General features: G+C 31.2%; 1 protein-coding gene across 6 annotated transcripts; it reads left to right on the top strand.

Moving 5' to 3' along the window:
* Positions 1-279: 279 nt before the first annotated feature.
* On the top strand, positions 280-6558 carry LOC126706855 (uncharacterized). Of its 6 annotated transcripts, none has more exons than XM_050406422.1 (4): positions 280-704; positions 2679-2898; positions 3003-3135; positions 4318-6558. In XM_050406422.1, the coding sequence occupies exons 1-4, from the start codon at positions 621-623 to the stop codon at positions 4385-4387; spliced, it is 507 nt and encodes a 168-aa protein (XP_050262379.1). In that variant the 5' UTR covers positions 280-620; the 3' UTR covers positions 4388-6558. The 6 variants fall into 6 exon arrangements, 5 of the variants coding, with proteins under 5 accessions (XP_050262379.1, XP_050262381.1, XP_050262383.1 ...); XM_050406424.1 differs by having other exon boundaries at positions 2679-2902; positions 4318-6557; XR_007648727.1 differs by lacking the exon at positions 4318-6558 and having other exon boundaries at positions 280-709; positions 2679-2902; positions 3003-3279.
* Positions 6559-12301: the final 5743 nt, after the last annotated feature.

The following is a 12301-nucleotide window of genomic DNA, read 5'->3' as shown; positions in this document are numbered from 1 at the left end:
GAATCTTATTGAGTATATATGATTGTTTTTTTGTAAAAGTATAAAGGAAAAAATGTAAAAAGAAAACTTAACAAAAAGGGCTTATTAACAATAAAGAAAAGACAATGGGCTTATTAACAATAAAGAAAAAACAAAGAGAAAAAAGAAAAAAAAGTGGACGCATATCAGTGATATCACGGCCCAGGAAAGAAAAAGGGAAAAAAAAAAAGAAAAAAAGGAAAAAGAAAACAAAGAAACGATTAGATCTGAGAAAAAAAAAAAAAAAAAAAAAAAAAAACACAATAAGCTTTGGTTAGGGTTTTAATGTTTTCTCTTCATACCCATTACACCAGCCGTCACTCTCTTTCTCCCTCACCCTTACCACCTTCGCCTCTCTCTCTCTCTCCCTGCCTCCCTCACCTGGCCTTTCCGCCGCCGCCACCACTTCAGCAAGTCCGGCAACACCGACCAGCTCCTCCGCCTCGTCCCTTGCGTTCGCGCTAAAGGCGCGTACCTGATCTCCCTCACCTCGATTCAGGGCAATGCGCTCGCTGCCCTGTGTGACATGAACGTGCATTTTGCCTCTGGAGCTAGAATTGTGCCCCTTCGATCTCTCTCCGGTCACTTCCACCGCGATCCAGATGGTTTTCGGTGATACGATCGCTATTGCGCTCATGGCGGCGAATCACCCCGCCGGCCGGATCGGCAAGTCTCTTATTTTCAAGGTCAGGTTAGTTAGTTAGTTAGTTAGGGTTTTCATATCAATCTACTTTTTCAATTTTTTGCAAATATTTATTTGTTTATTTTATTTTATTTTTTTATACGTGAATGTTTGCATATTAGTATTTGTTGGGTTGATTTTGACAATGTTAGAATCATGGCCTTATGAATAAATTCACCATTTCTTAATAGCTTGATTTTGGTTTGTTTGATTTTAATTATGGATTGTTTTAGACAATATGAGTATTCAATTCATTTAGCGTAGATTTAATTGGTTTTTCTCATATGATGCTGATTTTGAATTGTTAATCATTGGGTTAGAACTTGAGAACTCAACTGGTGAGAGAGATCACGTGTTTAATAAGAGACTGGTAGAGTGTACATTAGTAATTAACGTAATGGTTATAAATTATACCACTATGCCCTAAAAAAGTGCAATTATTTCGATCTTTCACATTTATACTGTGATACGCAATTTTAATAGTTATCATAATTAAAAAAAAAATCAAATAAAATATTAGATAATAAAAAAAAATTAAAAAATATTCACGAGCCCTGTCATGATTGGATCAGTCCAAAATCTCTTTGCTCTCACACTGTGTTCCATCTCTCTCTTTGCTAACTGCTAAGCATTGAGCACAGTGGAAGAGAGAGTGAGAGAATATAGAGAAGCAATTGGATTGGGACTGATAGCTAAATAAAAGAAAAGAAATCTACAGAAGTGTGTTATTTTTTTCTTCGTTCAGCAATTTTCACATTGGTTTTTTAAAGGGCTTTTGTTTGCTCTATCTCAGCTTTGCCACTCATTCAATAAGGTAGTGTTCGCTTTTCAAAAACTTTGCTTGATTTGATTTTCAAAAGATGCATTGCTAGTTTGTGATACCCATTGAATTGATCTAAATGGGATTTTGTTCGTTTATGAATAGTGAACCAAAGTTAACTTTTTTTTTTTTTTTTTGGGAAGAAAGATAAAAATGGAGTTGAGTTGGCCTTTAGTGGTCACTTGGGGTTACAGAACTCACTGAGCTGATTTTGGTGTTTTGTTGAATGGAAATGTATCTGCTTGACTTTCCCTTCGTTTTCTCTGAATCCCAATTATGCTTTTGTTTCCTTTTTTGGGTTCTGTGAGTCTTTTACTTTATTATTAGGAAAGTTTTCTTCTTGTTTTTTGATTCGGGTTTGTGGGTTTAGTATTGTAAATTGGATGGACAGGGCTTTATCCAAGACTAAAATTTTCCTTAAATTCTATGTTTCAGACATTTTGAGTTTTATTTCAGTTGATTAGGAACCAGTTCTGGGTTTGCATGTTTTTTAGGATTTAACTCGTTCAAGTGAAAAAAAAAACATATCTGGGCATCTTTGTTTCATAGGTTTAACTGGTTTTTCATTAATTTTGAGTGTCGGTCCCAAGTTTGGAAAAAAAGGAGGGTTGGGTTGCAGACTTTAATGCCATTGTAAAATTTTAAGTTACTTTGTTATAAATGGATCTACTACAGATACATGTTGGGGCGTCCTCAAAGATGACCCCAAAATTTGGGATTAGGGCCTGGTGGTGGTTTTTTTAAATAATGGGTTTGGTCACAAAATTTGTCGGTGCCTTATTTGTGTTAAGAGTATTGGTCATAGTCATTATCAATATTGAGCATTGTAATTTTTCTAATACTATCATTGTTAATTTTCTTATTGTATGTTCACTTTTTCCTCTTTTAATAAGTCTTATTCTATGGTCACTCCTAGTATGTCTACAGAGTCTCCAGTGATTGAATTCCTCCTTCAGGAAGGATAAAAGGAAAGGGAACTAGTCATTTCCCTGATTATAAAATTTTAGTCCCATGCTGTTAGTGGAGCTGATTTATCATCTACCAGAGACTATCGTACTTATCTTATAATTACCATAATCCTTATAGTTTTTAAAAGAGGCTTTTGACCTTGGTCTTTATGTTATTCCTAACCCTTTGAGACAAAAATGATTCTTTCAGATTCTTGTATGGAAGGTGGTTCCTAAGTATAATGCTCCATCTTCAACAAGTCCTATGGAAGACCATATTGATCAAAGCTATCCATTTTCCAACCATATCCTATTTCATTATCAGCAGTTTGAAGCTGTTCATATGGATAAACTTGCTGGTCATGAAGGATCACTCTTCCGCATAACCTGGTCCTCTGATGGTTCCAATCTGGTATCTGTCTCTGACGATCGTAGGTGAATTAGTTTCTTCATTAATACCATTCTAATTGTTAATACTTGTTCTTTATCTTGGAGGAGTGATTCCACACAATAACCGGTTTCTTGATTTGTGCAGTGCTCGTGTTTGGGTGGTTCATACTGAAAGAAATGGTTCTGACAAGCCTGGGTATTCTATTGTGCCTGAACTTGACGGTGTTGTGCTGTTTGGTCACAATGCCAGAGTTTGGGATTGCTGTATTAGTGATTCTGTAAGCTTTACAAAATCCTTGTTCATTTTATTGCGTCTTCTTTTTTAATAACTTAGGACAAAAGAAAATAGTTTATTGACATTAGTTTAAAGTTCATTTTAAGCGTTCTTAATTTTTTTTCTCAATATGAAAATTATTTACATATGTGAAACTGTTAAATGAATAAGAATTTGTTTTCTCAATAGAATTTATTTTCATCATCTTGCTGGGTTGGTTTAGCATGTGACTAAAATGTCCTTCCGAGCATTATTTTCAGAGTGGTTTAGATTAAAGATATACAGACAAATGAAAACAGGTAGTAAAAGGATTGATAGATTGCATTTAATGGTTAAGGTCGAACCAATATAACGTTTTTGTGATTAAGAACAGCTCAATCGATTATTATTATTATTATTACATAGTTTTTGTTCTTTAATCTTATTATCTTTTAAATATGTTTAATTTATTAGATCAACACTTTTTTCTTGGTTAGAATTGTCTTCAAGTATTACGTTTTATGACCTTAACAGGATGGATTGAATAACATTACAAATGTGATACTGGTTTGATTTTATACAGATTTTTATGTAATTAACTAAAATCCCCTCTTGTCATTTCTAAACATTTCTTTTGCACCTTTTAGTGTCTTGGTTCTTCTGGCTTTAAGACCATAAGCGGTTTTCTTTTTCCTTTAGGGTGATTTTTGCAATGCTCTTCTTTTTATTGTTATTCTGGGCAGGGATAATATCACCATACTGTGACATGGTGGAGTAGGAGCAGGAACCAAAAAAAAAAAAAGAAGAAAAGAAATCAATCACAATACCTAAAAGTGAGAAATGCTTTTGGAACAAATTATAAGTGGTAAACTGTTATGTACGGAGTGTTTTGAACACAACTGTAAACTTCTAGAATTGAAAGTTTCCATTTTTTTTTTTTAAAAGAATTTGATTTGTTTTGTTTGCTGTTTGATTGCTGATAAATTGGAGGGAAAGCCAAGAAAAGGAAATTAATGTTTTTGGGCTTTACCATGCGTTGGTTTCTGTGGGTTTGGTTTGCTTAAAAAGATTTGAAATTTGCAACTCTTTTGTTGTTTTATTTGGTTTTCTAGGCAAGCAAACAGGGGTTGTGTTACTCTTTTCTTTTTAACCTTTTTGTCAAAGTTCAAACTTTTGATTAATATTTAGAGTTTGCTTTACTCACCAGGTACCCTGTCCCTCAGCAGAGGAGTGATAGAGAAAGAGTAATGAAGTACTCTGTCATACTGCAAAGTTAGTTTTATACACAGGAGTGTTTTTTATTTTTTTTTTATATATATATTTTTTTATGTTGGTAATTGGTTATTGTAGAATCCGAAAATATGTTTGAAAAAAATTATTGTGTATTGGTTTTGGGGTTCTTTTTAGTTCCCAATTGATTTCTTGATGGGTTTTTACCTTTTATTCTTTCACATGATTGTTGGGTATTTTGAATGATTGAATGATTAGTTCATCAATTCAGTCATGGTGATGTGCCCATTACTGTTTCCATAACCTACTCATGCGTTTGTTATTGTGGAAGTAAATTTGGACGTTCAATAGATGAGCGATTCTGAATTTATTATATTCTGGTTGTAGTTGTAGAGGTTTAAAGTCCTTGTAAACTAATCACCTAGGTGTGTAATTCTTTGTGTTTTGAAGTATGGTTAGTTGTTGACTGTTGTTTGTTCCAAAGAGAAACTATGGAAGTTTCTATTTGATGCGGTACGAGTCTAGCTATGTGGAATTTTGGGCACTGAATTAGATTAGGGCCAAGCATAGGAATGAAGAGAAAGGTAGTCCTTAAAATCATAGCTGGAGTCACAGATTTTTGTCTTTAGAGATGGGATTCTTCCATGTATTATGGTAATTGCCAGCTGGGTGAAAATTAAAATTTTCTTCTATTTCCCTAGAAATATTAAAAGTGGTCCTTTTTTTTTTTATAATAAAAAAGGACTTGTTAATGAGCACTAGCTCAAATGGAATCTCTTCCGCTTTTAAAAGCATTACCAATAAAAAAAATTATGGTTCCATGACTTATATTGTCAATATGATTATTAGGGAGTTAAGATTACTTGGGGCATGTAGGAATTGGCATCCAAAGGTGGGATCCTCACATGGGGATACAACTTTTTTTTTTTTTTTTTTTTTGATGTGAAATTCGACTAAACTTTATTAATCAGAAGAATTGACAAATACATCCTGGTTGAGAGCTTTTTCAAGAAAACGAGGGGACTCTTCAACCCAAACAGATAAATCTGCAATGCCTAAAGCATGTCTAGCAAGTAAATGAGCCGGCTTATTGCCATTTCGACCAACATGGGCGAAATCTACACTACGGAAGCTATGAGCAACATTTATGGAACTAAAAACCAGAGCAGCAACAGATAATGGAGGAGGAGATAATTCCCTTAAAGCATTAACCAGAGACAACGAATCACCCTCAAGCGTGAAGTCCTGGATAGACATGTCTTTGGCGAATTGAAGGCCCAGCTCAACAGCCTTAGCTTCAACCTCCATGGCACCTAGAGGATCAAGTTTTTTACTACAGGCACCGATCAACTGACCCGCTGCATCTCTAATTAAAATCCCCACCCCAGCCATTTTCTGCTCTTTGAACACGGCACCATCTACATTAATTTTGTAGCGATTAGGAGAGGGAGGCGTCCATACCACTGCTTCAGCTGGCTGCTTCAAACCTGTGGCCTCCAAACAAGCCTGATACGCAACTAAATATTCCAACGCATCCTGTACTACGGCCTGCGCTGACTTCTTCGCACCACCATGTCTGTGTTCATTCTAGTTCGACCACAACGCCCAAGCTATCACAATCAAATGTTCCACCCCACTGTGATCCCATTGAGCAATCATCACTACGTACCACAGCAGGTCCATGAATGAACCGAAATGGTGATCCACAGAGCCCAGAAACAGAGAGGAAGTACAGCAAGTCCATGAATGAACTGAAATGGTGATCCACAAAGCCCAGAAACAGAGAGGAAGTGCGCCAAACTTCTCTAGCACGTTGACAGTGCCAAAATAGATGGCCTGAAGACTCATCCTCCATCTGGCATTCATCACAAACACTGTCCAAAAGCACTTTGCGCCTAACCAGATTCTCCTTTGTGGGTAAAACATCTTTGCAAGCCCTCCAAGCGAAGTGGCGGATCTTGTGCGGGATATTACAGCTCCATAAATACTTCCAAAATCTTCTTAACTGACTACATGGGGATACAACTTTGTTGGTTCCTTATTTGTGATGTTAGCTTTAAGGGGGGAAAAATATGCCTATCCTACTTTGGTCCATAAAATTTTCTAAGGTTATATAAAGATGCCTTTTGCGCATTGGCCTCAACTTTATTTTTTCCTTATTATTATTTTAATTAAAGACGCATGTTATACTTGTTGAGGAGCAATATTTCTATATATGTAAATAATTAATGGATTTGGATTATGTTTTCATGATATCAACAAAGATATAAAGGGCTTGAGCTGCGCCTCTGACTTGTGAAAATATCATACCATGGTCTGTGGATTTTTTTTACTCTTGTTGTTTGTGTGCTTTGTAATGATTGTCAGTTTGGCGTTGAGTGCATTGTTTATACAAGATTCTATAAATGCCTTGCATGGTCTCTTTAGACTTATGAAATTTCAAGACCTCAATTGATGAAGCATCTTTTGGCTTTTACGTAGAAGTCTCGTCACCTATTGAGAGTTTATTGTCTATTGTCTATGCTATAGAACATGTGCTTGGTATTCGTCAACCAGTTGTTCTATTATTCTCCTTTATTGCTTTTAGTCAATATATTTATATTTTAACTTTTAAAGTAAAATTTAACTTAATAGGCTTCTTATATACAAGCAATTAAGATTGCAATATTTTTCCTTTAAAATATATAATTTAAACAAAATCTTAGAATTAATGTTTGTCCTTAGACACGTTAAGGAAGTAAAGCCTTGTAGTTTGAACAACTGCAATTTTTGGAAGTGTTGAAGGATATTTTTAAATACTTTGGAACTTTGATTGTGGTATTAGCTTGGAACTCTGATGATGGTTAGAGACAATATTATGTATTTGATAATATATTTCTATGTTAATATACTGTTAGTTTGGAGATATTTGTGTTGTTATCTAGTTACATTTGTGGTATAGTCTTAGAGGACCTAAAATTATTACAGGTTATTTGTAATAGAAATGTGGTTTTAGAACCCAAGAAGGAAAAAAAAAAAAAAAAAAAAAAAAAAAAAAACCTATAGCGGCGGGCAAAAACAGCTATTGAAGGACTAAAATTATGATATAATTGAAGACTTATAGCGGTTTTTATAGGTGAAATGTACCTTTAGCGACGCTTCTGGCCCACCGCAATAGCCCTTTTTCCTTGTAGTATTTATATATATATATATATATATATATATATATATATATATATATATATATATATGATTTAGAATAAGAGGTTTTAGATTGATCTCTGTTTACACTTCTAATCGTATACCAAACATGGATTTAATTGAGGATTATGATTGTCATAGCAAATCTCAAACAATAGAAATAAGGTTACGTTGATTTAACTAGTGAGGTTTAGGGCCTTCTCTCTACCAAACTCTCTCTAAGGTCTTCTCTCAGGAAAAATTGAAATCTTATCAGTTGAGGGCCTAATAATTTTCTTAGAAAAAATTTAATTCTTATTAGTTGGTAAAAAACGAGTGGACCATTGTTAATGGTTTACAGTTCTCACTTTAGTACTAACTGTAAAATGCATCCTACTTGAGTTTTATTGTTTCTTCAAGTCCTTTATTTCTCAATTTTCTTTTAATTTTCTAATGATTAAGAGATTCTTATTTTACTTATACTAAAAGTATTACTTTTTTTTTTTAATAATTTGGTAATCTCATTTGGACAAATTAAGAGAAGGTACCAATTAATTGAACTATAAGATTCTAGGTTATACTAAAAGATTTTAGTTGTATAAAACGCAGATTTTTAAAAAAAATATTTTTTTAATTAAAAAGTTCTTTTATTTAAAGGAGGGCCACACGTTAGCCTAATTTTTTTTTTTTTTTTTTTTTTTTTACTTATCGGGATTAATTGATTTTTAGGATGAAAATTTAACATATTTATTATAAAAACTATTTATGGTGGTGGTAACATAGTAAATAAATACAATATAATGAATGTGCTATCTTTGTATAGTTTTTTAACATGAAAAATACCAGTATTCACATAAGCAGTATTTTATTGTCTATATTAGACTTAAGTGTGCCATATATAATGTGTATATATGTTATGGTTTTAGACAATGTGTAAAAATCTTTATGTATGTGAGTGTATAATGGTAGAACAAAACTTAGGTATAGTACCTTAAGTGTTGTACCTTAAGTTTCTCTCTTAAATTTTAGTTATGTGGCTTTTTCCTCATAAGATAGAAGTGTATTTTTAGTTAAGTAGTCATATGGCTGAATTTTAAGAGAAAAACTTAAAAAATAACACCTAAGTTCTATACCTAAAATCTACTCATAATGATGTATGTATGTCAGTAATAAATTTTATCTTCTTAGGTGCCGTTTGGATTGGTGTCTGCATCTGCTGCGTCCGCGTTTTGCCTTTTTTTTTTTTTTGATTAGCCGTGTTTTTTGACTTTCTGTCAGTGTACAATGTACACTAGTGTACTATTTAGCAAGTTTTTATTAAAAATTGGTCTCATGAAACTATTCACACATTTAAAAATTATTTTACTGCAATGTTTTCAATTTTCAGTAAAAATAATTTGTATCCAAACAACCCTTAAAGTCAAATTTGACTTCATCGCTATTCCATAGTATAATCCCCATGACCAATAACTCTACATAGACTACATTACTGATATGGGAAGTAGCATTTTGCTGATCTTTAGTGAGAATCTACTGTTCTAAAAGGGTATACCTTAAGTTAAGTTTTTTTTTTTTTTTTTTTTTTTTAATGAACAATACCTTTAGTTAAGTTAGCACGTAGCTTCTTATTATGTTCCATTATTATTAGACAACAATGCTGTCTTATCCATTTAGTACCTTTACTAACTATCTTACATACATAAATTTATGGTAGATGACAACATTGATTACACATAAATATAATTGTTAGGTTATTTAGCCAACAGTTTGAATTATTAAGAATTACGAAGTGTACTTTTCTTTTCTTTTTTTCATTTTTACCGAATGTTTTGACAGTTTTGTTAGGAAGTTGCGAACTTGAATTTTTTTATTCAATAATTTTTTGTAATAATTTTTCTTTTTTATAATTATTGATGTGATATATTGTCACTTGTGGTGTATATTGGAAACTATGTCGAGAATGAGTTCATTTGAAGGTAATAATGCTTTAAAACACAACTTAATAAATTGTGAACAAAATTATGCTCATAAGATTGCTAATTTTTGTTTAAGAATTTTGTAATTTAATTGACATTTTTTTGATATTTTTGACAGAAGTGTCCAAATTCAAATACCTTCTCTCCTAACTATTAAATTATATTAAACAAAAAGCATAAAAAGAGAAAATGAAAAAAAAAAACAAGAAAAAAAATACAAAACAAAAAAATCGCTGATTTTTATTTCTCCCATTTGTTACACTTAAGTGGTTGAGTTTATAGTTGTTAAAATGTGAATTGTATTGTGAATCAATTTTTTATTTTTTTGTATCTTATATCGTAAGATACACAAACACTTAATAAAATTTATAAAAAATTATAGATATACATATGTAAAAGATATATTCATTATAAATTTTGAATATATTATTCATCACTTATATAATAATATTAGCATATGCTTATAACATACACATTCAAATTGCTTAAATTTAAAAGTGATAATATATTACAAATGACCCAAAAATTAGTTTATTTTAATCATATTGGCTAATCAACCCCATCTAAGTCAATGCTATCATCACGTTTATCATTTTGCAAATTTATTTCTTCATTAAAATTTTATTCATTGTCATTAACATTTACTATCTCTTCTTGTTCTTTTTATTTTAATAATTAAAAAAAAAAAAATCTTCTTGGCATTCTAGTCTCTTGGACTTATAACAATAATAAAAAAAAAATAAAAAATAATTATATTTTCAATTAATATCTTATTCATAATATAGAAAATAAATTTGTAAATATTAAAGTGAAGTGTAAGTGTATACTATGTAGTCCAAATTTTGTAGAAGAAAGAGAGGGGGAAAAATTTATAAATATGTTATTTTATTAGGTTAAATTAAGTAATAAAGCAAGTCTAATAACTTATTAGATTCAAATAAAAGTATAAATTTTAACAAAAAACTCATTTTAAAGCATTTATCTACGTATTGTATGATACGTATGATTTTATGTTATGATACAATTCATACGATACAGACACTGTATCATACGATTCATGAGCACTTACAATACGCCGATATAATATGGAACTTTTTACACACAATACAATATGTATCGCATATCATACTATACTAACAACTATGATTGAGTTGACTACGGAGTCTTCTTGGAGGAGTCTTCCTTCCTGGCCAACCCCTATGAGAGGTAGAGATGAATTCTTATCCATTGAGGGCCTAATAATTCTTATCCGTTGGTGAAGAAGACAATATTAATAGCGAAAAAGACTAGACCATTGTCAATGGTTGACAATGGTATGTTTATTTATTACTTGCACCTGCTCTTAAAAATCTTCCAACAAAACCAATTTCAGCCACTCTTTTCTTTATATAAAAACACATTCTTTTTCTCACTAATAAGAAGTATGTTCTAATAAGTATTACTGTTTACTCAAAAAAAAGAATAAAGATGTTTGTCCCACATTGGTTGTGTGTGTCTAGTGTTCGCTGTTTATAACCTCAGTCTACAACTACAAAGGTTGGGTCCTTTTGTAGTTGTACTCTGGTTATGTAATGTATTATAAACCCAGTTTAAAACACTATTATTATTTTCGTGTGTGTTCTAATAATTATTACTGTTTACTCAAAAAAAATAATAATAATAAGGGGGTATGTATATATATGCTGAATAAAGGGGATATATATATATATATAGAACTCCTTGTTTACTTCTATTACAATTTCTGAACAATTAGATCAAGAGTATTGTTTTTCTAAATATATATATATATATATATATATATATCAAGAATATTGTGGTTCATTAGTATTGTTCGATGAAAATATTTTTACTTCTTCGGCTCTTCCTATATAAATAAAAAAAGTCTATTGCCCTTGAAATAAATTAAAAAATTGTTGTGGTCACTGGTCCCAGAAATAAAGCCTGAATATTGTTAAGTTAGCATCAAATATGACAAGCAAGCCAAACGGTCATATATCTATATGTCACACTTGTATTTCAAGTTTTCAACAATAATTGTGTGAATATTTAACAAAAAAAAAAAATAAATAAATAACATAATTGTGTGAATTAATCTTAAAACATAGACGGTTCAACCAAGAGGCCCATGGCCCTGGGGCCCCTTAGAATTTTTTTAAAATATATAGTATATAAATTTTATGAGATTTAATAGTTTAGATTCAAGAAAATTCTTCTCAGCACTCTTAATATAATCCCAGGCCCCTTTAAACAGGAAATATATATATATATATATATATATATATATATATATATATATATATATATTTAGGCCCCCCACTCCCAAAAAAAAAAAAAAAAAAACTACTAAAAAAACCATTTTTTTGAGAACTATTAATTAAAAAGAAATCCACACGACACACTATATTAATTAAAAGAACTATTAATAGATCCCAAATATATTAATTAAAAGAATCCATACGACACACTATACATGTCTAATGAAATAAACACAATTAGTTAATTTTATAATGAAAACTTTGCAAATTTATAAGGACAAAACTTAGATATAGTTTCTTAGGTACTTTACATTAGATTCTTCAATTAAATTCAAACAGATAATTAGATAAAATTTAATATTTCTTAAAAAAAAATATGTTTGTGTTTTATTGATCAACATAAACATATGTTTGAATTTAATTAGGAAACCTAATATACTGCATATAAGAAACTATATCTAAAATTAACTAATTTATTATTAATGATTGTCGGTGGCTGGGTTAGTGATAGGGAACATTTTAGTTGGACCTATCTGATTGTGAAACCCAATCCATCAGACGCTCAAACCAG

The sequence above is a fragment of the Quercus robur genome, chromosome 11, assembly GCF_932294415.1.
Source record: "Quercus robur chromosome 11, dhQueRobu3.1, whole genome shotgun sequence".
Lineage (NCBI taxonomy): Eukaryota > Viridiplantae > Streptophyta > Magnoliopsida > Fagales > Fagaceae > Quercus > Quercus robur.
Note: the sequence above shows the minus strand (reverse complement) of the source record. Positions and strands in the feature narration are given on the sequence as shown.